Source organism: Myxocyprinus asiaticus, chromosome 2 (assembly GCF_019703515.2).
Source record: "Myxocyprinus asiaticus isolate MX2 ecotype Aquarium Trade chromosome 2, UBuf_Myxa_2, whole genome shotgun sequence".
Taxonomy (NCBI): Eukaryota; Metazoa; Chordata; class Actinopteri; order Cypriniformes; family Catostomidae; genus Myxocyprinus; species Myxocyprinus asiaticus.
Genome location: NC_059345.1, coordinates 33,092,420 through 33,118,967, shown reverse-complemented (window position 1 = coordinate 33,118,967; position 26,548 = coordinate 33,092,420). Strand labels below are relative to the sequence as shown.

The 26,548-nt window shown below is 44.0% G+C and overlaps 1 protein-coding gene across 2 annotated transcripts in view; it reads left to right on the top strand.

The window, feature by feature from the left end:
- Nucleotides 1-26,548, top strand: part of LOC127415784 (growth arrest-specific protein 2-like) — a 53,753-nt gene that overhangs the window by 19,462 nt on the left and 7,743 nt on the right. For both annotated transcript variants that reach the window (XM_051654707.1, XM_051654717.1), the window contains exons 3-7: nt 709-818; nt 8,767-8,908; nt 15,603-15,666; nt 15,768-16,215; nt 16,652-16,759. In XM_051654707.1, coding sequence (XP_051510667.1) covers nt 709-818; nt 8,767-8,908; nt 15,603-15,666; nt 15,768-16,215; nt 16,652-16,759 — 872 coding nt within the window. The remainder of the gene's footprint in view (nt 1-708; nt 819-8,766; nt 8,909-15,602; nt 15,667-15,767; nt 16,216-16,651; nt 16,760-26,548) is intronic.

The window sequence follows — 26,548 nt, the reverse complement described above, 5'->3', positions numbered from 1 at the left end:
ACTCACAGAAACTGTAACTCAATTCCATGTTTTAGACAATTGCAAAGCAGCATGTATTTAGGACAATAGCATTCTGACTGGCATGGAACTTCGTTCAAGTTCACCTGACTATTTGTTTAATTGTTTGTGCAGATGTAAATTGTAATATTGCGTTTTAGTTGTATATATAGCTGATTGATCTCTCATAGCGTATGCGAGTGAGAGAGGTAATTAACCCGTTAAAACAGATCAAGTTACCGGCACACATCAGTGAACAGCTCAACTTACAAACGAGGAAATCCCCAACACTATGCCTAGATTATTTTAATACATTCTTTCTTGATTATTCTTCTTGAAAACATTGTTAGTGCACTGTAAATGTCTTGCAGTCTAATTTTTTCAGCTCACATTTTCTTAGAGTAATTTTAAATTAAAATCAATTAATTACCAAAAGAATCTTTTTTGTCACCCTCGTTATTGTTGAGGAAATAAAAATACCCCTTAACATTTTTGTTTCTTGTTTACTTTCATTAATGAGATTAACACAGAATAGGATGGTTTTCAAATAGCATTAAAAGTCATTAATTCTTTAATACATTCAGTATTTTTTAACCACACTTAACAGGGGGTGCTGCAGCACCCCCAGCACTCCTACTTTCCACAGCTATGCCTATTTCTGTCTTTCTCTCTCTTATTGTGCACTTGACTCTCTGTATGCTTTCTGTGCAGGTTTGGATATAACAGCAGATAATTTAATGGACAGCCTGGACACTGGGGTGGTCCTATGTCAACTTGCTGAGGAGCTTCAAGAGAAGATGATTTTGGCTGATAATGGAAAGGTACCCGATGGTGGAATAAGCTGCTACATAAGTGTTTGGTATTTTACACCACATTTAATAGTATAACACTCCAAGCATGCGCTCAAATTCAGCTATAAAAACAAAAACAAAAAGAATTAAAAATGAAATGAAATTCTGCACATAGGTTTAGGTGGAGATTTTTCATCTAACCCTAATCATTTTCAAGGATATACACCTATTGGCCTAATAAAGTGCCCAACGTGGTCTTCTGCTGTTGTAGTCCATTGGCCTCAAGGTTCGACGTGACGCGTGAATTTGTGCATTGCACTGCTGCCACACAATTGGTTGTTACATTATACATTATAATGTAGGTGTGCAGGTGTTCCTACTAGAGAGCTCAGTGAGTGTATATCATGCTCAAGGCTTAAATCAACTAATAAAATGGTGAATGGATCATAGAGACTATTGTCATCGGTTGACTCTTGTCAGTCTGTGAGGCTGCTGTTTACTGATTTGCTATACGAATTGGCACATTGACATAATTGTCAAATTAGCTCAAATGAGCTGAATAAGTAGTTTTGAATGGAAGAAACACCTTCAGAGAGATTACTAAAAGGAGTGTTAGTGTCACTAATGAGCTGTACTGGTGGATGGATGGATGGATGGATTTAAGAGCGGGAAAGCATTCAGCCAGACAGCCATGTAAATCATGGCCTATTTATAAATAAAATTTGAGAAATAATGAATGAACTCAATAGCTCCAATAGCTGCACAGGTGCATAAACAATCAGTTACGTATGGTGAAAGCTGGTAAGATGTCAACATAAAAGACTGAATAGTAGTTGAAGGAATAGTTTCACTTGCTCAATAAGTTTCTAGCAGTATTTGCCTTTCTTTCAGCCATCATCACCTGTGTTTTACCTGGTTGGGGTTTTTAATCACACTATGAGCCAATCATGTTTACAAAATACCTTTTTAGCAGTTACAGAAATACTCAAACCAGCCTGTCTGGCACCAATAATCATGCTGCAGTCGAAATCACTGAGATCACATTTTTTCCCATTCTGATGAAGAAACATAGTGAGATAGATAGATAGATAGATGCATTTAAGAGCTGAAAGCATTGAGCCAGATAGCTATGTAAATTGTGGCCTATTTATAAATAAAATATGAGAAATAATGAATGATCTCACTGATGAATGATGAATGATGAGCTCCACTGCACAGGTGCATAAACAATCAGTTATGTATGGTGAAAGCTGGTAAGATATCAACATGAAAGACTGAAAAGTTGAAAGACTGAAGAGCAGCTGAAGGAATAGTTTCACTTGCTCAATCAGAGGATTGTGGGAGGACTGTTTCTAGCAGTATTTGCCTTTCTTTCAGTCATCATCACCTGTGTTTTACCTGGTTGGGTTTTTTTAACCACACCATGAGCCAGTCATGGTTACAAAATTACAATCTGTCAGTCTCTGTCCTGACCTTTACTTTTGTGTCTAGATGTTGGGTGTACCATCTTCTCACTCAGCTTAGAGCTTATATAGGGAATTAGTTGCAGGGGTGAGAGAAACGTCATGGTTACTGGTGTAACCTCCTTTCCCTGATGGAGGGAACGAGACGTTGGTGTCAATGTAGTGACACTAGGGATCACTCTTGGGAGCCCGAGACACCTCTGGTCTTTGATAAAAGGCCAATGAAAATTGGCGAGTGGTATTTGCATGCCACTCCCCCGGGCATACGAGTATAAAAGGAGCTGGTATGCAACCACTCATTCAGGTTTTATGCTGAGGAGCCAATATAAGGTCCGGCCATTTCAGCGGGTAGTTCAGCGTTGTGGCAGGAGGGACACAACGTCTTGTTCCCTCCATCAGGGAACGGAGGTTACACCAGTAACCATGACGTTCCCTATCTGTCACTCACTCGACGTTGGTGTCGATGTAGTGACACTAGGGGTCCCTATACAAAACGCCACAAGGCTGAACTGTGTTACGTGAACTGGCGGTGTGTGGTGGGCAGACTTGCTGTATGCCTCATAGCCAGCACACCAGGTCGACACGTAACCTCCCTCGACACAGTTATGAGTGTCGAACGGCCCTTTTTGGGGACAAGTCAACTACCCAAAAGATAGAGACAGGCTTAACCCAGTCGTGGCCTCTTTTCCCCTTCTCTTTTTCCACTCCCTAAAAAAGAAGGGGGATTATCCAACTGGGCCGCCAGGTCTAGTCGGGGGGTGTCCCTCCCAAGGGGAAGACACCGCGGAGACCACACCTCGCCCAAAGAGAGGGGGGGATATTTAAGTGGAAGAATACGTCACATGGTCTTTCCAACCATGTGGACAGCCTTCAAGGTAGATCCTGCCCAATGGGGGAGGAGTTACTACAAACATGGTGACTGTGGCAGAGGGGCTCTGCCCAAGGAAGCCGCAGTTTGCCAGCAGGGAAACGAACTAGAGGAAGATATAGATCGCATGGGGTTAGCCTTACAGGGAACCGCCACATGCGGAGCACCTACCCCAGAACAGTGCTCTTAGTTAGCGCGTGTACTGGGCCAGCAGCGAGTCTCTCCGAAAACTCGACTGCCACAGGGCTCGGAGGAAGTCAACCAGGGAACAAAGTCTGTGAACACTACTGGGAATTAATGGCACACATCTTCAGCTCCAAGGGAGGTGGATGGCGCTATGTGCAAGCGATACACCCGGCCAGCTATCCCGGGCTTATCCGCTTGTGTTGCGTGCCACTACCTGGGACGAAACCGGTTCCACCCAGAGGTTGTAGAACCTTGCACAGGTGTTGGGTGTTGCCCAGCCCGCTGCTCTGCAAATGTCTGTTAGAGAGGCACCCCTGGCCAGGGCCCATGGAGCCGTTACACCCCTGGTAGAATGGGCTGGTAGCCCTACCGAGGACGGCATGTCCTAGGCGACATATGCCATAGTTATGGCGTCAATGAGCCAGTGGACGATCCTCTACTTGGAGACAGCGCTTCCTTTCCGCTGTGCACCAAAGCAGACAAAGAGCTGCTCAGAGATTCTAAAGCTCTGCGTGCGATCCAAATAGATGTGTAAAGCGCGCACCGGACACAGTGACGACAGGGCTGGGTCTGCCTCCTCCTGGGGTAGCGCTTGCAGGTTCACCACCTAGTCCCTAAAGGGGTGGTGGGAACCTTGGGCACATGGCCCAGTCAGGGTCTCAGGATCACGTGAGAGTAACCTGGACCGAACTCCAGGCACGTTTCGCTGACAGAGAACACTTGCAAGTCACCTACCCTCTAGATGGAAGTGAGTGCAGTCAGGAGGGCAGTCTTCAAGGAGAGTGCCTTAAGCTCGGCTGACTACAAAGGCTCAAAGGGGGCTCTCTGTAGACCCTGAAGAACTACAGAAGTCCGATGAGGGAACGAGGCATGGTCTGGAGGGATTCAGCCTCCTGGTACCTCTTAGGAACCTGATGATCAGGTCGTGCTTCCCTAAGGACTTACCATCGACTGTGTTGTGGTGTGCTGCTATGGCAGCAACGTACACCTTCAAGGTGGATGGGGACAGCCTCCCTTCCAACCTCTCTTGCAGGAAGGAAAGCACTGATCCGACTGCGCATCTCTGGGGGTCTTCCCGATGGGAAGAACACCACTTAGCGAACAGATGCCACTTAAAAGGCATACAGGTGCCTCGTAGAGGGAGCCCTTGCCTGAGTGATCGTGTCTACCACCACAGGTGGGAGACAGCTTAGGTCTTCCGCGTCCCGTCCAGGGGCCAGACATGGAGATTCCAGAGGTCTGGGCGCGGGTGCCAGATGGCGCCCCTTCCCTGAGAAAGAAGGTCCTTCCTCAGGGGAATTTGCCAGGGGGGAGCTGTCGCGAGGAGCGTGAGGTCCAAGCACCACGTCTGGGCGGGCCAGTAGGGTGCTACCAGGATGACCTGCTCCTCGTCCTCCCTGACCTTGCACAGGGTCTGTGCAAGCAGGCTCACTGGGGGAAACGCATATTTGCGAATGCCAGGGGGCCAGCTGTGTGCCAGCACATCTATGCCGAGGGGGGCCTCGGTCAGGGCGTACCAGAGCGGGCAGTGGGGAAGATTTTTGGGAGGCGAACAGGTGCACCTGTGCCTGTCGAATCGACTCCAAGTCAGCTGGACCACCTGAAGGTGGAGTCTCCACTCTCCCCTGAGGGTAACCTGTTGTGACAGCATGTCCACTGTAGTGTTGAGGTTGCCCGGGATGTGAGTTGCTTGCAGCGACTTGAAGTGCTGCTGACTCCAGAGGAGATGGCGGGTGAGTTGTGACATATGAGAGCGCAAACCACCTTGGTGGTTGACATATGCTACCGTTGTTGTGTTGTCTGTCTGAACTAACATGTGTTTGCCCTGGATCAACGGCCGAAACCTCCGCAGGGCGAGCAGAATTGCCAACAACTTGAGGCAGTTGATGTGCCAATGCAGTCGCGGACCCATCCAGAGGCCGGCGGCCGCGTGCCCATTGCAAACAGCGCCCCAGCCCATTTTGGAGGTGTCTGTCATGACCACGATGTGCCTGGGGAGGTCAGTCCAAGGGCTGAAAAGACGGTGACAGACCAATGTAATGGCCATGCGGTGTCCCGTGGCGCCATGGCCGTCTCTGGACTCGAGTCTGGAGCCAGTGCTGAAGCGGCCTCATATGCATCAACCCGAGCGGGGTGGCCACCGCCGAGGATGCCATATGCCCCAGGAGCCTCTGAAAAAGTTTCAGTGGAACCGCTGTTCCCTGTTTGAATGCCTTCAAACAGGACAGCACTGACTGGGCGTGCTCATTCGTAAGGCACGCCATCAAGGAGACTGAGTCCAACTCCAAACCGAGAAAAGAGATGCTCTGAACCAGGAGGAGCTTGCCCTTTTCCCAGTTGACCCGAAGCCCTAGTCGGCTGAGGTGTGAGAGCACCAGGTCCCTGTGTGCGCACAACATGTCTCGAGAGTGAGCTAGGATTAGCCAGTCGTCAATATAGTTGAGAACGCGAATGCCCATCTCCCTTAACGGGGCAAGGGCAGCCTCTGCGACCTGCGTAAAGACACGAGGAGACAGGGACAGGCCGAAAGGGAGGACTTTGTACTGATACGCCTGACACGCGAAACGCAGGAAGGGTCTGTGTCAAGGAAGGATCGAGGCGTGGAAGTACGCATCCTTCAGGCTACCGCTGTGAACCAATCTTGATGCCAGACGCTCGCCAGAATGTGTTTTTGCGTCAGCATCTTGAATGGGAGTCTGTGTAAAGCCTAGTTCAGAACTCACAGGTCCAAGATTGGCCTCAACACACCGCCTTTTTTCGGTACGATGAAGTAGGGGCTGAAAAACCCCTTCTTCATCTCGGCTGGAGGGACAGGTTCTATCGCGCCCTTCCGTAGGAGGGTAGCGATCTCCGTGCAAGGTAGCAGCGTTTTTGTCTTTCACCAAGGTGAAGTGGACACAGCTGAACCTGGGCGGAAGCCCGGCGAAGTGAATTGAGCAGCTGAGTCGGACGGTCCGGACCAGCCCTCGCGACGGATTGGAAAGTGCAAGCCATGCGTCCAAGTTCCGCGCAAGGGGGACCAAAGGGACAACGTCATCGGACATACCGGCAGGTGGGGCCTCGCTGCGGGGAGGAGCTCGAGGTGCCACACCACGTCTTGGCCGTGCTGAGTCTAAGGACATCGAAGCACTTACCTGGCTCCTTGTGACCACCCCCGGAACAGCCTGGGACAGGGGAGGAAGAGGCCTGTCCTCATGACCCGTGGAGACTGTCACATCGGGGGCGGATTTGTGCCACAGCTGGGCGCTCAGGGGCGGGAGACCGCCGCTGGAGCGCCAAACCTGCCAAATAGAGTGGTGGACAGTGGTCGTGATGACGGCCGTACACACCGGATACATGACCCAGGGAACAAGGAAATCACTCTTGCTGAGCTCTTGAGTACTGCAGCCACTTGGGCATGCAGTGCAATTAAATGCAAAAGGTAACAAAGAGATGGAGATCTGCTTACCAGCTCCAGAGCAGCGGGTTTCGTTGTCCCTGGGTTGCCTGTCTCAAGGGCGCTTTGAAGCCTTTCACGGGTTCTGGGCGGCCGTGAGACGGGTGGCATCTGCTTCCTGCGGTGGGCTTCACGCCGGGGCGGGCAGCGGTGGAGCCAGTGCAGTCACCGCAGGGGGATGTCCTTGGCGATGAGTAGACGGGGTGTGGGATCTTGAGCCGTGCCGGGGATATGCCGGCTAGCATTCATCTACTGCTCTACCATCGAAAACTGCTGGGCAAAGTCCTCGGTGTTTCCGAAAAGGCCCGCCTGGGAAATGGGGGCAGCAAGGAATCGTGTCTTGTCGGCCTCACCCATCTCGACCAGGTTGAGCCAAAGGTGGCGCTCCTGGACCACTAGTGTGGCCATCGTCCGCCCGAGAGACCGCACCGTGACCTCCGTCACTCGGAGAGCGAGGTCAGTCGGCGAGCGCAATTACTGCATCAATCCCGGGGCGGAACTACCCTCGTGCAGTTCCTTTAGCGCCTTGGCGGACTTGCAGGAGAGCCATGGCGTGCAGGGCGGCGGTGGCTTGTCCAGCGGCACCGTAGGCCTTGGCCGTCAGAGACGACGTAAACCTACAGGCCTTGGACGGGGGCTTTGGGCACCCGTGCCAGGTGGCGGCGCTCTGCGGGCATAGGTGCACCGCGAGCGCCTTTATCCACCGGGGGATTGCTGAATAGCCCTTGGCCGCCCCACCATCGAGGGTAGTGAGGGCGGGGAAGCTGAAAAGATCGGGACCGGGCAGTGAAAAGTGCCTCCCGCGACCTTGTCAGCTATTTATGCACTTCCGGGAAGAAAGGAATGGGGGCAGGGCGTGGCTTTGAGCGGCGCCGCGAGGCCAGGAACCAATCAACGAGCCGTGAGGGTTCAGGGAAGAGCAGTGAGATCCACTCTAACCGACGCTCGCGGCTGCCCGGGAAGGCATGTCGTCATCTCCGCGTCAGCCTGTGACTGGGCAATCGACCCCGAAGGGAGGAGCCCAGCTGAGGCTTCCAACTGGACGAGCCCACTCTCTGATGCTGCGCTCGAGAGCTCATCACTTTCGCGGGCTCCGAATAAGAGGTCGAACTCGCCGTGAGACAAGCCGGCGGACTCACCCGGAAGCCCGATCGGGGCAGACAAGCATGCTGGGGAATGGTAGGTCCACGGGGGGATACCCGGCAGAGGCGGTCCCATTGGGATCCCCAAATCGCCCCCAGTGCTAGCCGCGCTGGTCTCATACCCGTGGGTAAAAGGACCGAGGCGGGAGCCTCTGGGGTGGCTCGCTTTCTTACGAAGGCCATGGACATATTCTCGCAATGAGAATATGACCGTCCACGAACGCTGTCTCCGCGTGAGCAGTGCCCAGACACGAAAGACAGTGATCGTGACCGTTAGAAGGCGAGAGATAACGAGCGCAACCAGGAATAACACACAATCGGAAAAGCATCTTTAAAAAGACGTTCCGTGTGTGCGCTCTTTTAGTGAAATATATACTCTTTTAGAGGGGAAAAATGCTCTTTCATAAAATATACTCCCTAGTTTTTCTGCCGAAGCGCCCAGGGGCATTCTCTGCAGTGTACCATTTCAGAGGAGGGAGAAGCCACTGAAATGCGCCGAGGTGAATGAACAGTGATATTCAGCTCAATGAGCATGACTGTTCTGCTCCGAAGAGAAAATCTGAATGAGTGGTTGCATACCAGCTCCTTTTATACCCATATGTCCAGGGGAGTGGCATGCAAATACCACTCGCCAATTTTCATTGGCCTTTTATCAAAGACCTGAGGTGTCTCGGGCTCCCAAGAGTGACCCCTAGTGTCACTACATCGACACCAACGTCGAGTGAGTGACAGATAGGGAACCAAATTTTGAAAAGATGACTTATTCAAAGAGAATGCTGCAGGATTTTTTTAGAGAGTGAAACTTGAGGGACCAGCTAATAGTTATTTTATGATACATCATATGAGCACATAACAAGCTCACCAGAGATTTTGTGCCCCACAGCCCTTTATTCGGCATGTGATTCGCTGGCGGGCTGATGCAACCGCTGGGTCGTTCTTTGCCCGGGACAATGCAGCTAACTTTCTATACTGGTGCTGTAAAATTGGGATGGCGCAGTCACATCTCTTTGAATCAGAAGATCTAGGTGAGTATTTCTTTGTGGTTAAGGCATACTCCTCTCTTTTTTCCTATCAAAAGATTTATGTTTTTTATATATATAAAATATATTATATTTGTGAATATGGATACTAGGTTCTGGTTTCAGTACCTTTTCTATGACTTTGGATCTGGTGGCGTATTACTAAAACTTCCAAACTAATCCTATCTGATCTGTTAGTAACCATGGCATTTTCATATTATTCAACTTATATCTTAGATCGTTGTACTGTTTAGTCAGATCTTACCTTAAGTTTCTGTAATGCAGACTCTGATTCCTTTCTTAATACCCACAGATCCTTATAAGCATGTGCTTGCAAGTCTAGGTGACATTGTTTGAAAGTCTCTTGAGTGCTCCCTCAGTGCAGATAATTCTGAAAAATCAGTGATAACTGTGGACTCTTCACCACAGACAAGTCTGCCTTTGCCAAGTTCACTTTTCACATGCTATCATGAAATCATTAAGTGACATGTCCAGTTGGAAAGGATCCATCGCTTCCTCCTTGGGCTACGCAGGAAGTAGTCCTGTGGGAATATGGCCCAAAGATCTGCTGAATAGACAAGCAGTATCAATATTTGTGTCACTCTACTGTTCACTGCGTCACACCCTTGGCACCCACTGTCCATCACTGTGTGAAGAATAATGGAGAGAAAGAGAAGAAAATAGAAATGAAAGGACAGTAGGTCAGGGGAAAAATGGGGGATGAAAAATAGGGTCAAAGATAGAGAGTGGAATAGAATAATAGAGAAAAGAAAGATGCATGTGCCTGTCAGCTAAAGAAAGATGACTGGATTGGTTAAAGAAAGAAAGAGTGAAAGGATCGAATTTGAGAGGACAGATAAAATAATAAAGGGTTTAAGAGAGAACCAGGCCAATGTTTGATTACTGCTATTAAGGCAGTAAAACCCTTTTCTCATTGGTTTTTAAGTCTTTTACTGGATATGTTACATAAAGAAGGGGCTGATATGACTTCTGGGTGTGCTTTTCAAAGAGTTCTTTAAAGATTACACATGCCTGTCTGTTTTAATAGTTTCATGAATTTTATGCTGTTTGACATATATTGAAATGTGCGTTTTCCAAATCTGGTACTATTAAGAAATATAACATTCTGTGTTTATTTTAAAACTCTAATATACACAGTAATACCCACTTGGGTCTTTTAATCCAGACAACATTAATCATAGGTCTGCAGTATTTGGCTGTCCTAATTATGGCTTTTCTGGTATTTGCCTTTTGTTACATTGTTTTCATAAGGATTCCCAACTTCAAAGCTTGTCAGAATGTCTAGAGACAGATTTTTGTTTACTTCTTAATGATACTTTAAAGACAAGTTTCAACAGTCTTTTTCAGCAAATTAGTCCCTTTGTTTTTTCCCATTTTTCTTCTGCACAATAAAGACACAACTATTGTCTACACAAACACCACAAAGTTTATTTTGCTTCTGTGTTGCAAAGCCTCAAAAATTAGTTGGGAAGCTCAGTCAAATAACTTTTAATTTTTTTATGCTGTCTGTATGACTATTGTTGATTAAAGGCTCAAAATACAGTCTTCACTGTAGTTGGTTTCCTTGAAGAGATTGTGCCCCCAAAAATCATTCATGCACCCTCTTTTGTTTCAAACCCATATGACTCTCTTTATTCCGTGGAACACAAAGGGGATTTTATTGGCAGAATGTCTCAAAAAGTTAGCCTCAGTCCCCATTCACTTTCATTGTATGAAGAAAAAAGATGCAATGAAAGAGAATGTGGACTGAGGCTAACATTTTGCCTAAAAGCGCAGTCACATTTACCGTACGTTTCCACTAGCACAGAGAAAATCAGAGAGCTGCCACTTTGGGGGCATTACAGCAAAAATGGCTGTGTTCGCAATGGTATACTACCCATACTACTTTTGCTGCTTCTGCTACATCAGGCCATTGCAGAAATAGTAAGAGGAGTATGTAGGCCTAGTTTGCCATTTCAAACTCAACCCATGATGGTTTTCAGTTCAAGGTCAATATAATCCTCATAAATATGCGTGATTAGAGTCAAAATGATGCAAACTTTATTTCTGAATGCCGAAAGTATAAAGACCAGACTCAAGATGGCGCCGAGTATGGCTGCTGCGTTGCGAGCTCCGACACAACATTGTAGTGTTTTGTTTGTTTTGTTTACAATGCTTATGTTTTTTGTCTTGGATGTTGTCTGCCTTATTGTCTACGACAGACAAACACTTTTGGACATTGGTTCTGCAATTACACACCGTAAACCGGACTTCAAATTCCTCAATGCCGACCCGCTGTTTACAAACACACCAGCGGAGCCCTTTGTCTGGGCAGCCCGGCCGCGAAAACGCAAAAGGAAAAGGGGAAACAGAGCCGGGTTCTCATCAGAGTAAGACGTTGTGCAAATCAACCCCCGCTACCCAGTATTCTACTGGCAAATGTTCAGTCTCTGGACAACAAGCTTTGCGAGCTGAGAGCGCGGACCTCTTTCCAACGAGAGACGAGGGACTGCTGCATTATCTGCCTTACGGAAACTTGGATGTCTGCTGAGATTCCAGATTCAGCCATTGAACCCGCAGAGTTTTCCATGCACTGAGCGGACAGAGCGAAAGACCTCTCAGGTAAAAGCAGAGGTGGTGGTGTATGTTTTATGATCAACAAATCCTGGTGTGATCAGAGGAATATACATTCTATCAAGTCTTTCTGCTCTCCTGATCTGGAATTTCTCATGCTTCTGTGTCGACCATTCTGGCTACCGAGGGAATTCACAGCAGTCATTATCACTGCTGTGTACATCCCACCACAAGCCGACACAGACCGGGCACTCAAGGAACTGTATGGGATTATAAGCTAGCAGGAAACCGCGCACCCTGAGGCCGCGTTCATTGTGACCGGGGACTTTAATAAAGCCAGTTTCAAATCAGTCGCACCAAAATACCACCAACACATTAGTTTTAACACACGAGGGGACCGGGTTTTGGACCATTGCTACTCTCCCTTCCGGGACGGCTACAAATCCCTCCCCCGCCCACCATTTGGCAAATCAGACCACTCTTCCATTCTGCTTCTGCCCGCTTACAGGCAGAAACTGAAATAGGAAGCACCCACCCACAGAACGATCCAGTGCTGGTCAGACCAGTCAGACTCTATGCTACAAGACTGTTTTGATCACGCGGACTGGGAGATGTTCCGGTCCGCCTCTGATGACGACATTGAGCTTTACGCTGATAGCGTAACGTGTTTCATAAGAAAGTGAATATAGGACGTCGTTCCGACCAGAACAATACGGATCTACCCGAACCAGAAACCTTGAATTAATAGCGATGTTCGCACGGCACTTGATGCGCGGACCTCCGCTTTTAATTCCGGGAATGTGGAGGAACATAAACAAGCCAGTTATGCAGAACAGCAAAATGTCAGTACAGGAACAAGATTGAAGGACAGTTCAACACCACCAACTCTAGAAGCATGTGGCAGGGAATTAATATCATCACGGACTTTAAAGGGAATAAAAACTCTGCCGTGAACACCGCTGCCTCTCTCCCGGATGAGCTAAATACGTTTTATGCTCATTTCGAGGGAAATAACACCGCCCTCGTGGAGAGAGCTCTCGTGGCCAAAGCTACAGAGGTTAGTTCACTCTCCGTCTCTGTAGCGGATGTAACCCAATCCTTTTGACGGGTGAATATCCGCAAAGCCACGAGTCCAGACGGCATTCCGGGCCGCGTCATCAAAGCGTGCGCGAACCAACTGGCTGGTGTTTTTACGGACATTTTCAACCTTTCCCTCTCTCTGTCTGTAGTCCCCACATGCTTTAAAACGTCCACCATTGTGTCTGTTCCAAAGCAATCCAAAATCACTTGCTTAAATGACTGGCGTCCTGTTGCTCTGACCCCCATCATCAGCAAATGCTTTGAGAGACTAATCAGAGATTACATCTGCTCTGTGCTGCCTCCATCACTAGACCCATTGCAGTTTGCTTACCGCAACAACTGCTCCACTGATGATGCCATTGCATCTACAATACACACTGCTCTCTCCCACCTGGAAAAAAAGAACACTTATGTGAGAATGTTGTTTGTAGACTACAGCTCAGCATTCAACACCATAGTGCCCTCCAAGCTTGATGAGAAACTCTGGGCTCTGGGCTTAAACAGCTCGCTGTGCAGCTGGATCCTGGACTTCCTGTCAAGCAGACGCCAGGTGGTTAGAATGGGCAGCAACATCTCCTCATCACTGACCCTCAACACTGGAGCCCCGCAGGGCTGTGTTCTCAGCCCACTCCTGTATTCCCTGTACACACATGACTGTGTGGTAACACACAGCTCCAATGCCATCATTAAGTTTGCTGATGATACGACGGTGGTAGGTCTGATCACTGACAATGATGAAACAGCCTACAGAGAGGAGGTGCACACTCTGACACACTGGGGTCAGGAGCACAACCTCTCCCTCAACGTCAGTAAGACAAAGGAGCTTGTGGTGGACTTCAGGAGAAGAGATAGAGAGCACAGTCCCATCACCATCAATGGAGCACCAGTGGAGAGAATCAGCAGCTTCAAGTTCCTGGGTGTCCACATCACTGAGGAACTCACATGGTCCATCCACACTGAAGCCATTGTGAAGAAGGCTCATCAGCACCTCTTCTTCCTGAGATGGCTGAGGAAGTTTGGAATGAACCGCCACATCCTCACACGGTTCTACACCTGCACTGTAGAGAGCATCCTGACCGGCTGCATCTCCGCCTGGTACGGCAATAGCACCGCCCACATCCGCAAAGCACTGCAAAGGGTGGTGCGAACTGCCAGACACATCATTGGAGGTGAACTTCCCTCCCTCCATGATATATATATACCAGGCGGTGTGTGAAAAAAGCTCGGAGGATCATCAGAGACTCCAGCCACCCGGGCCATGGGCTGTTCTCACTGCTACCATCAGGCAGGCTGTATCGCAGCATCAGGACCCGCACCAGCCGACTTCATGATAGCTTCTTCCCCCAAGCAATCAGACTTTTGAGATCTCCCACGATCAAAATACATCAGCACTGCACTTTATTACTCTTACTCTTATATCTCACACCGGACTGTCATTAATTATGTTATTATTATTATATTATATTCTCTCTTAACAACACTGGCAACTTACTATCAACCAACAGCCTGAATGTCAATACAGTACAATACAACCTACTGTACATTTTATATATATTATATATACTTTTTTATTGTATAATGTGTATTCTATATTGTGTATTGTATATTGTATATTGTACATTGTATGTTATTATTTGTATATTGTGTTATGTGTAATTATGTGTATATTAGATTTTAAATTGTGTTGTAAATCTGATGTTTATTGTAAATTGGTATATGTCCCATCACTGTCACGACTACTATGTTGCTTGGAACTGCACCCGAGAATTTCACACACTATTGCACTTGTGTATATGGTCGTGTGACAATAAAAGTGATTTGATTTGATTTTGACTGTGTTGATTTATCGTACTTTGTTATCCAGCCTCATATTTTCATAACGAATGCATGCAGTCTTCATTTGTGAAGTCTGTTTGGAGTCTCACTTTTGCTCACCCAGCCACAGTACTGTCACAATGTATGCATGCAATCATCATTTGCAGTCCGTTTGTGATTAAAGCACTGAATCCATCAGGAACTGCAGCATTATCCCCATATGTTGAAGCACTTATGACAGAGGTCACTGCTTTCAGCTCACAGTGATTAGCTGGAGCCTGGCATTTTTCAGTCCTCATTTGCATAAAGTCGAGGCATTTAAACCTTTTTTACACTCTCGATCGTGTCGCACGACTTCCATAGTAATGAATTGAAAACGCTTGCTCACCTTCGCTCACAATGCTCCAGTGGAAACGGTTACCTTTGCACGTTGAAATTCCATAGACGAAGAAGGCGTGGGCGGATGTTGAATGTGTGTAAAACCAGTGAAAAACCTAATTGCCAAGCAGCCTCTTTAATGCTGCACTTTCTACTCTAAGACAGTGATGTTAAAAAGAAACTCGCGCTAAAATGATATCCTTTTCTATTGTGAATGTTCAGTGTAGCTGTGTATGAAGCACTGCCCACACAGAGGTCACTGCCTAACCAAGCAACTTCTTATTGGTCAAGGCAGTGAATTCGGCTGTCAAAGTTTACCAAACATGAACTCCATTACCAAAAATGAACTCCCCAACTCCACAAATTCTTTGCCACCGGAAGTCCATTGCGCAAAATTAACGATCCATTTGAGATGACTGTATTTCGCCCGCAGATTTTCACTGTGCAAAGGTAAATGTGACCGCGCCTTAAAGGGATAGTTCACCCAAAATAAAAATCCTCTCATCATTTACTTAACCTCATGCCATCCCAGATGTGTATGACTTTCTTCTGCTGAACACAAACAAAGATTTTTAGAGGAATATTTCAGCTCTGTTGACCCATACAATGCAAGTGAATGGTGACCAGAACTCCAAAAGCTCCAAAAAGGAGATAAAGTCAGCATAAAAGTAATCCATTGGTTTAATCAATGTCTTCTTTAGTGATCCAGTTGGGTTTGGGTGAGAATGGACCAATATATTACTCCTTTTTCATTGTACATCTTGTCATTGCAGTCTCTAGGCACGATCATGATTTCAAGCTTGATTAAGTTGTGTTCCTGAAAACTTGTTTATCTCAATGTGTGTTTCACCAGTTCTTCAGAAGCATCCCAGGGATGTGTGCTTGTGTCTTATGCAACTTGGAAGAATTGCTTCAAGGTGAGTTTCCTTGATCATTTGCAGTTCTAAGTTATCACATGTCACCATTACATACTGTAGTCTTTCTGCTCAGTCAGTGCTGAATGAATGTTCTTCATCAGGTATGGAGTTGAGCCTCCGGCACTGGTCAAGCTTGAGAGAGAAATTGAGAAAGATGAGTCTTTGTCACCTTCCATGTTTTTTGACTCACCTTTCCCCTCTCCATCAAATCCACCTCTCTTTCTCCCTCCTGATCCAGACCAACTTCCAATCTTCACACCATCTCCTCTCCCCACATCTATTTCTTCTGCCACCCCATCTGCCTCGCCAACTCCTTCGCCTCCTCTAGACCCCTATCCTTCTCCTCCTCTGGTCCCTACTCCTCCCCCAGAGTTAATTTCCCTGTCTTCCAACTTCTCTGACTCAAACACCAAGTCAGAACCTCAGACCGCTTTACCCACCATACCATCACCCATCAGCACACCTGTAAAATCCCCACCATCCACACCCACAAACTGCATCACGAAGACCAATGGGAAAAAGAGCACTGGTTGCCTGCTGGATCAAATTGTGAGTGCTTTCAGTCATAAATCCTGTGCTAAAAGGGAATTTCTTGTGAATTAGGAGTTCTATTAACATAGATACTATAAACTATAAACATACTATGTGACCTGCTCCATCATTTTGAGTAACTTTGACCATGATGGTTGGGGGGGGGTTATTATATTATAGAATTGTTGTGTTTCTACTCCACATTTTTGCAGAGATATAATCCACTTCAAATGCTTTTCTTTTTACTTTAGGGCATAAAAACTCAAAATGTGTTCTGAGTCAAAGTGACTTGAATTGATGAAGCAGGTCACATACTACAGTATGTATATCCTATAATTCATAAACATATAGAGGTTTTATATAGTGTAACTTGAACAAAACGAATCACCAAAATATATGACATTTTCTAGTTCTTGCCTATTTGTGTTGAGCATTATGTGCCCCTTTGTTTCAGGTGAGGCAGATATCAGAGGACCCACCATGCAAATGTCCAGTCAAATTCTGCATTGAGAAGCAGCCTAAAGGCCATTATCGTGTTGGAGACAAAGTCCTCTATGTCAGGGTATGTACTGCTTTGTCCACCACAGACCTCCTTCTTCACCCCAGAACTGAATTAAAATGTTATTTGATATCTATTATTGCCCACCTGCAGTTTTGTCTTGTTTCCATTGACTTGAATTCCATTGATGTTTCATATCCTTTCCACGGAAGGATATGAAACGATATGTAAAATCATGTTCTATTGTTTGTTCTAAGCACTGATGTGTCAACAAGCTCTGCTATACTTTCAGTTTTTCATGAGAGGCACAAATATTAGTTTTGAACCTGAAAGAGCACAGTACTCATTCAAGGAAAAGCCTCATGGGAGCTGGTGTTGCCTGGCAACATGAAGAAAAGGTTCACACCTTTGAATAGGGAAAAGCGATGTTCAGACTAACAAATATCCATAATCAAACAAGTCTAACAAAGAAAATAAAGCATTCTTGTCAAAGATGAAAAACCAAGCAGGCACACTAAAAATGCACATAGGATTAAGATTCTATTAAAACTTAGTGCCTAAAAGCTTATGCAGGCTATTTTTCTGTCTCAAAGTCTTTAAAAACACAAAGGCCTCTAAACCCAAAAGGGAATAGTTAAATTCTTCACTGGATTGCCATTTGTGTCATTTGGGACCTGTACAAACTCATTACATGCTTAATTAAACATATCGGGGTACACTTTTGTACCACACACTAGTTGTCACAATAAAAACCATCAATAAATCAAGATGATTTAGTCTTACAGTTTAATAAGGGCTTCCCTTACTTTTGTCATAAGTACTTTCTGCCAACCCATTGGATGTTGGAGAAACTGTCAAGACACTCAAAACAAACAAAACAGGCTTTCAAATCCACTTTTGAGAAAAGTCAACATATGTGCATAATTAAAAAAAAGTCCTTTATCTTATCTGAGATGGTACTTTCTGTTGCTCAGCAACCAACAGTGATTGACACTCTGAGGTCACTTAAAGCTACATTACAAGAGACACTCTTTTTAGTTAGATCAGACTCTGTGTGTATGGGTGCATTTATGTGAGTTTGAGTTTGTTGCAACATTTGTCATTATCTCATATATACGTACAGTATACTGTGTATATACACCGATCAGCCACAACATTAAAACCACCAGCCTAATATTGTGTAGGTCCCCCTTGTACCGCAAAAACAGCGGCAACCCGCATCTCATCTCATCATTCTGAGATGCTATATTTCTCACCACAATTGTACAGAGTGGTGATCTGAGTTACCATAGACTTTGTCAGTTCGAACCAGTCTGGTCATTCTCCATTGTCCCCTCTCATCAAGAAGGCATTTCCATCCACAGAACTGCTGCTCACTGGAAGTTTTTTGTTTTTGGCCCCATTCGGAGTAAATTCTAAAATCCCATACATATATACACTCACCGAGAAGTTTATTAGGAACACATGTACACCTACTTATTCATGCGATTATCTAATCAGCCAATCATGTGGCAGCAGTGCAATGCATAAAATCATGCAGGTACAGGTCAGGAGCTTCAGTTAATCTTCACATCAACCATCGGAATAGGGAAAAAATTTAATCTCAATGATTTTGACTGTGGCATGATTGTTGGTGCCAGATGGGCTGGTTTGAGTATTTCTGTAACTGCTGATCTCCTGGGATTTTCACACTCAACAGTCTCTAGAGTTTACTCCGAATGGTGCCAAAAACTAAAAACATCCAGTAAGCGGCAGTTCTGCGGATGGAAACGCCTTATTGATGTGTGAGGTTAACGAAGAACGGCCAGACTGGTTCGAACCGACAAAGTCTACAGTAACTCAGATAACCACATATGAGAAGAATAGCATCTCAGAATGCTATTCTGAGATGCGGTTTGGCACAGTTTTGGCAGCACGAGAGGGACCTACACAATATTAGGCAGGTGGTTTTAATGTTGTGGCTGATCAGTGTACACAGAGACTTGTTAAATAATGACAACCCTTTCTTTCGTTAGCTCCACCCCTACCTTTTGTGATTTTTCAATTTAGACAAATCCTTCAGGACAACAGCATGTGCGACTGAGGGGAAAAAACAGCTGCTTTCTATCAGAGACCCAATTAGCATGTAAGCAGCTGTGTGTGAGAGAGAATGGCTGTCTGTAGCACTGAAACCCAGAAGAAAGAGATTGGGAGCTTTTAATATAATTTCTCAATCTTCTCAGTATGACATTTTTTTATTTATTTTTTTTTTACTTTTATTTTGTCATCCCAAGATTAAATGAAAGAGAGGGTATGTCCATTAGCTCTTCACAATGTCTGAGCTGTATAGCAGAAGGGGTGAAGACGACATAAATCTGGTTCGTCTTGAAAGTAATGTGTTGAGGGTTCATGCCACATCTGTCATTATCACTGAGGGTTGTTAATCAGAATCAGAATGAGCTTTATTGCCAAATGTTCTCACATACACAAGGAATTTTTTTTTTATTTTTTTTTTGGTGATAGGAGAAACAAGTGCACACAAATCATTACAGTGAGACACAGAATATAAAACAAGGTAAGAGTATAAATAGACACAAATAATAGGACATATAACAGAATGGTGTATGTACATGTGCAAGTGGTAATATATGTGCAGGGTAGGGGTACGTACAGTTATTGAATTAAATATGAGTGAATTTACATATGTACATGAGGTATGTATTTACATTATTGCACTATGGGGGAGTCCTGAGGCAGTTTATTTGGTCATGTGGAAAATGGCCTGAGGGTAAAAACTGTTCTTGTGCCTGGATGTCTTGGCACTTAGTGCTCTGTAGCGCTGGCCAGAGGGCAACAGTTTAAAAAGGGAGTGGGCAGGGTGTGTGGGGTCCAGAGTAGGGCTGAAATGATTGGTTGACGTTATCGACAACGTCGACAATAAAAAATTGTTGACAAAAATTTCCGTTGTCAAATAGTCGTTTGATCTCATTTAATGTAACATGGTGATGCGCGAGAGCAGCACTGCAGTTTGCGCCTGAATGAGGAGAGGAAGAATTACACAGCTCACAATCCAGATGCACTCTAAACTTTCCAAACAGCTTCAGGTGAGGTGATGTAGATCCAAAGTATGAGGGAATTATAATGCAAAAATACGAAATAAGTAAATACAGAAGCACTCTTGTTGTGGAATAAGTGGAGCCAGAGCTGCTGCTCCACTGAAGCAAAACTTGCACGTTGAGCGTCTTTAAAAGGAAACACCCTGGTGTTGCATCTTAAATGCAGTTATATTTAATGTGTTATAGCTTTATTAAAGTTCAAATAATATGTAAGCAGATCATGTAAATAACTACAAACTCCAAAACTGGCATTGCTCTGTGTGGTCAGTGCCTCTTCTGTGAGTTGCGCGAATGTCCCGATCTAAGGGGGAGAGATTGAAACTGCACCCGGCTGAGGCACACTTTGTCACGGGACGCTCATCCCTCGAGCGCGGGTGCTTAATGCAGCTAAATTATAACGTGATGGCTCGTGACTTATAGAATCATAATATATGTGTCACTGTGCATTTCTTATCGTGAAGAAAACTGGCAATATGCTGCTTTATTAATGAGAGAGTTTGTTTTTTGTGAGTTAAAGATGGATTGAAGTGAACAGAAAGGTGAGAGAGGGTAGTCTTCGCCCCATTATACACTGCATTAAAATAAGTTTTTGATTTGTTCTTGTTTTGGCTTGTTTTCAAAAAAATTATATCTAAAACTAATTTAAAACAACGTACATTTACTTTAGCAGCTATACTGCAGAATACATTTTTTTTTTTATCTGAGAATGTTGAATATAATATTAAAAATACAAATATTTTAAAATATATAAAATCCTTTAAAAAAGATGCATTCACCTGAGAAGCAGCATATGATATATTTAGATTTGCTTTTAGAGAATAGATCTAGAATATAAGTATATTTTGCCTTTACTGCACTCACAGAAGTATAACCAAGTGAAAACATACACCTATATACAAGATCCATTCTCTTAAAGCAAGTCTAAATATCTTATATGTTGCTTCTCAAGTAAATGTATCTTGTTTTAAGGATTTTTAGACAATTTTAAATGGAAAACAAGACAAAAACACTTGATAACAATAGGATTTGTGCAGCTAATTTCTTTACTGAATAAAACTTAATAAGAAGTATTTTTTTCCCTTTAATTCAGTGAATGTAATTTAGAGGTATTTTTAAAAGTGTGGGGGAGTGCGGGGGGATTTCTCCTGAAGTCCACTATCATCTCCACTGTTTTGAGCGTGTTCAGCTCAAGGTTGTTGTGACCGCATCAGACAGCCAGCTGTTCAACCTTCCATCTGTATGCAGACTCATCACCATCACGGATGAGGCAGATGACCGTGGTGTCGTCTGCAAACTTCAGGAGGTTGACAGTGGGGTCCTTTGCAGTGCAGTCATTTGTGTACAGGGAGAAGAGCAGTGGAGAGAGAATGCATCCCTGCGGAGCACCAGTCATAACAGTGAGAGGGTCCCGGATGTGAGTTTCCCCAGTCTCACTAGCTGCTGCCTATCTGTCAGAAAGCTGGTGATCCATCAACAGATTGGGGTGGGCACGGAGAAATGGGTCAGTTTGGTTGAAAGATGATCAGGCATGATAGTATTGAAGGCTGAACTGAAGTCCACAAATAGGATCCTTGCATAAGTCCCAGGTCTGTCGAGGTGTTGCAGGATATAATGCTGTCCCATACTGACAGCATCTGTAGGCCAAAACCAGTCTCTCAAATGACTTCATGACCATAGATGTGAGAGCGACAGGTCCATAGTCATGAAGTCTTTTGATTTTGGGTTTTTGGGGGACCGGAATGATGGAGGAGCATTTGAAGCAGCAGGGAACTTAACATTGCTCCAGTGATCTATTGAAGATCTATGTGAAGATGGGGGCCAGTTGGTTAGCGCAGACTTTCAGACAGGCAGGTGAAACACCGTCTGGGCTTGAAGCTTTCCTAGTCTTTTGTTTCCGAAAGACCCGGCACACATTCTCCTCACAGATCATAAGTGAAAATTGAGTAGCAGGAGGGGGAGGAGGGGGGTTCCAGGAGGTGTTGGTCTATGTGTGAAGTGAAGATCAGAGTGGGGGAGGGGTGTGAAACTGGGCTTTTCAAACCTGCAGTAAAACACATTCAGTTCATTAGCCATTTGTTGACTCTCCACAGTGCGAGGGGGAGGTGTCTTGTACTTGGAAATGCTTGGATTGTTGGCTGAAAACTGTTTTCTTTTTCTTTTTATTTTTTTTACTTTTCAGAGTCGCTTCTTTTAGCCACTCTGATCTCCCTAGTCAGTGTGTTCCTAGCCTGGTTGTACAATATTTTATCCCCACTTATGTAAGCATCCTCTTTGGCATGAAGTTTTCCTGTAAACCATGGTTTGTTGTTATTGAATGATAAAACTTTCCTAGTGGGGATGCACTTTTCCTCATAGAAACTTATATATGATGTCACAGTATCTGTGAGCTTGTCCAGGCCTGTGGCTGCAGCTTCAGCTTCAAAAAACATTCCAATCAGTTCAGTCAAAGCAGGTCATTGGTCCACTCTTTACAATCCTTACTACAGGATTAGCTGATTTTAGTTTCTGCTTGTAGGTCAGAAGAAGATGAACCAGACAGTGATCAGAGAGTCCTAAAGCTGCACGTGGGACAGAGCAATATGCATCCTTTACAGTGGTGTAGTAGTGGTCCAGTATATTTCTGTCTCTGGTGGGGCATGTGATGTATTGTTTGTATTTTGACAGTTCACAGGTGAGGTTAGCTTTATGAAAATCTCCCAGAATAATAATAAGTGAGTCCGGGTATTGTTGCTCCATGACTGTGATTTGATCAGCCAGCTGTTGCAATGCTGCGTTCATGCATGCTTGTGGCGGGATTTACACACTCACCAGAATAAACGAGGAAAATGGGATCATGAGCATGCAATACTTTACTTACCAGAAAGAGTACTGCCCTTATAACACAGGCTGATGAAAGTTGTTTCAGAACTATTACCTTCAGCTGACAAAACTCAGTGTAGTTTGTTTGTTTATCTTCTTTTCACATTTATATGACTATGGCTAACATGAGTTTCTTAATTATAGTACGTTTTAATACTTTTTATATGTTTGTGTACTTTGCTATTGATGTTCCCACAACTTTATCATGTTTCATGATCTGCTCATTCATTAAGGACATATTCACCGTTCATTGTTGATACACAAAGGGCAGATTATGGTAAAATATGGATCTTGTCCAAGTGAGTCGAGGAGGGCTGCAGAGATGGAAGCAGACAGCAAAACACAAACACACAGGGCCCTGTTGTTTTTGTCTCTATAGCTGTTTGATGATTTCTTAAAATAGCTTTTCCTGTGTCTGAGGAATACATGTCTGTCTTCTTTTAGATGATAAATCATACAGAACTGTCTTTACTGTCTCAACCATTTCTTCTACCATGCATCAGTGGCAGCTGCTGCTTTTCAAAGGTGGGGAAGCACAGACTTACAGTATTGTTTTTGTTGCTCAAACTACTACTCAAAAGGCACAATTTCTTAAAGGAGTCATGCCATGCAATTTCTTAAAGGAGTCATGCCATGCATTTATTTATTTATTTATTATTTTTCTTGAGGTTCACTTATAATGTTAGTAATGGTTTTTGCATACAAGCAAAAAAACAATATAGCATTACATGACCTTTTCCCACCCTGTCTCTGTCTGAAACTCTGTCTGTTTTTTGTGCTATGTCCCCTTTAAGACTTTAATATACACACCCACTTTTATGTTTGGGTAACATCTTTTCAGAGCAAGCACCCACTGCCATAACACATGTGGAACTGTTTTTTTCCAAGAATTAAAGCATTAAAATGTGAAAGCGATTTACAAAATCTCCTGAAGCCACTCAGTACAGGCAATATGATAGCCATAAGTCCTGAAATAACAAATGAAAATGGAACAAAGTTGGCATACCGTTGCTCACGAATGCTTATATTATTAGGCATATATGATTTGATGATAAAATAATGCAATATAAAGCTGACAACAGTGAAAATAGTCCAGACTAACACAAGCTGTGAATGTGAAGGGTTGATATTCTGTATCGAGCTGTACGTAGAGTTATAAGGGACAGTCGGCCTGGGGGTTACCTTCTGTTGTATCACCGCTTCAATACTCATCCCCTCAATCATTTTGCTGGTCAACCATGGTAGGGGATCCCCCTCAACTGTTTCACCACTGAAATCAGCTACAATGGGCTCCAGATGCAATAATTTCAGCCAAAATACAAGACGTCCTGGCCAATATGAGACAGCTGGCAACCTTAGGGTATACTACACCATTGTCTTTCAATGCACACCACACTATGTGTTCTTCTTACATAATAAAATAATTTAGTCTCAAATCAATATTTCAAGAGCAATTATGTATTTCTTTGGTAAGTAACTGTGTAATAAGCACAATCCGCTACGCATTCGAGTCCTAAGCATGGTTTATTTTGCGATACTACTACAGCTGAAAAGTAGTAATAAATTTGTTACTCACTGGAATTACTGTTGTGTCCAATATAGCTGGCACTGCTCCATCTTTAAATAGAAGTTTCTTTGCAAAGCCTGAATCATAATAGTTCTCAGAAGAATCTTTGTAGAAAGGTGCTGAACAAAGGTATAATCCCACACTACTACCACTTTCATTGTTTGCGTACCTCAGCTGATATTGCTATATCAATTCAACATGATGATAATCTATGTTGTGGAGGCAGGGATATTCAAATGACTCTGGACTGTGTTGTCACAGTGCAGCCAATGTGGAAACAGAGTGGAAACAATAAATGCTCCTTTTGGACTGGAGAGGAAGTTTTGAGTTCTAAAACATACAGCATGTTTTTATAGCACAATTACCTCTTATATGTGAAAATATTAAGGAAAACGTGATTCCTCATTACATGACCCCTTTAATGAAATTAATTAAATAAGGTAAAACTGTGTTTGCAACAAAATATCAGATTATGGAATCTCTAATATATGTGTTACCTCAGATTGCCAACAAACGCACATGTTTCTCCGACACTGTTCTAGACAGCGATGATTTACATCACCATTTCAACTAAAAAGTTAAAGTTTGTCAAGACAAATGTTGATGTTGGCTTGACAAAGCCTGCCCTGAAAGTTTAAAAAAGTTTTTGGAGCTTAAGGTTTGAAGGTTTTACAGACCTTACAGCAAGACCAGAGCTATAGGAGCTATAGGAGTAGTTGCAGTTGATAATTTTGGCCTTGGTTTAGGGAATTTGATAAAAACCCTAAACCTTTGTCAATCCAACATAATTACTGCCTGTTTGTTGCAAAGTCCTGCCCATTTGAGAGCTCAACCTATCATCATATAGAGAAGGACCCAAAACAAAGTGTTTAGAGCCTGTCGTCCAGTGAACGTCAATCTTTTCTACCCTGAAATCTAATCAGAGACTATTAAACCAGAGATGGAGCACTTGTCTTAAAAATAAATGCAAGAAATTGGAATACCCAATATGGCGGATATAGAAAAAGAAGTCCTGCCTCGCAGGTAAAAGAGCCAATAATCTTTGTCAGTTAACTCGAAAATGTGCATGCTCATTAGCTGGACTAGCCTGAAAAATAGTTTTTTATAGCATGATCTGAGCTAAGAATCTCAATTTTTGAGACCATTTTACTGCTAATCTGAAAAATGTTATTTGATCATAATCTTGACCAGTTGTTTTGGAGATTTCGGTCTTTCCCCATTCAAATAGATAGGAGATGTACCGCCGAGAAGCATTCCCAATATGGCCACCGAGTGGACTGACTTGCCTTGAAAGGGACTTTGAATATAATGGGCCATGCGTCCACTGAGTTCTATGGACATATTTATGTATGAAAAAACTCTGATTGTGTTCCTTGAATGAACAGCGCAATAGAACAGTGATTATATTTTACACTAGATATTACATATATTAAACTCGTCATTGCCACAATTGGGAAATTTTAAATCTTTGAAATCGCCTCTGCTGTACATGTCATACTTCATTAAGTGAGAGGTGTATGCTCATTAGCTCAACACGCTTAAGACCTGGACCAGAACAATACAGCAAAACTAATTAGATACAGCCAATTAAAACATAATTGCATAACTTAATGCCAAAACAGAGTAAAATGCAATGCTATCTGGCCCTGTGAGCCACCTTGACAAGATACAGACTCAGTGGACACAACCTTACTATAGAAATGGGCAGACACAGGAAAACATGGCTGCCACAGGAAGAAGGATTGTGTCCACAATGTGATCAAAATAAAATTGAGACAAGAGCTGCATTTTCTAACAGAATGCACAAAATACACAGACATCTGGGAAAAAATATTCACAGCACATTTGAACGTTTAACAAACAAAGACTGCCCATCTTATTAGGAGAACACAAGGAGTGCTGTGTGATAGCAGCACAATATGTGTCTGTCTGTCACAGAATGAGAGACAGTGAGTGAACTGACCCGAGTGTGTGTCTCCATCATATTTTACTATAGATCTTCCTTATAGTTTTCTAGTAATATTTTATTTTTCCTCTATGTGTAACTTCATTTTTATTATTTAACATTATCTTTTTGTACCATATTTGTCAAGTATACATTGCATATTAGTCTTTTTTTTTTCTTATAATATGTACATTATTTTGCACTGTCTTTGTTTTGCACTGTTTTATTTGTATGCAGCTCAACTGTAAACGCTTTGGCAATATGAATGTTCAAATATTTGTCATGCCAATAAAGCACCTTAAAACTTACCTATTACTTGCCTATTTGTGCAACAGCAGGATGTAGAGCAGGCATGGGCAAACTACGGCCCATGGCTCAACATGCTC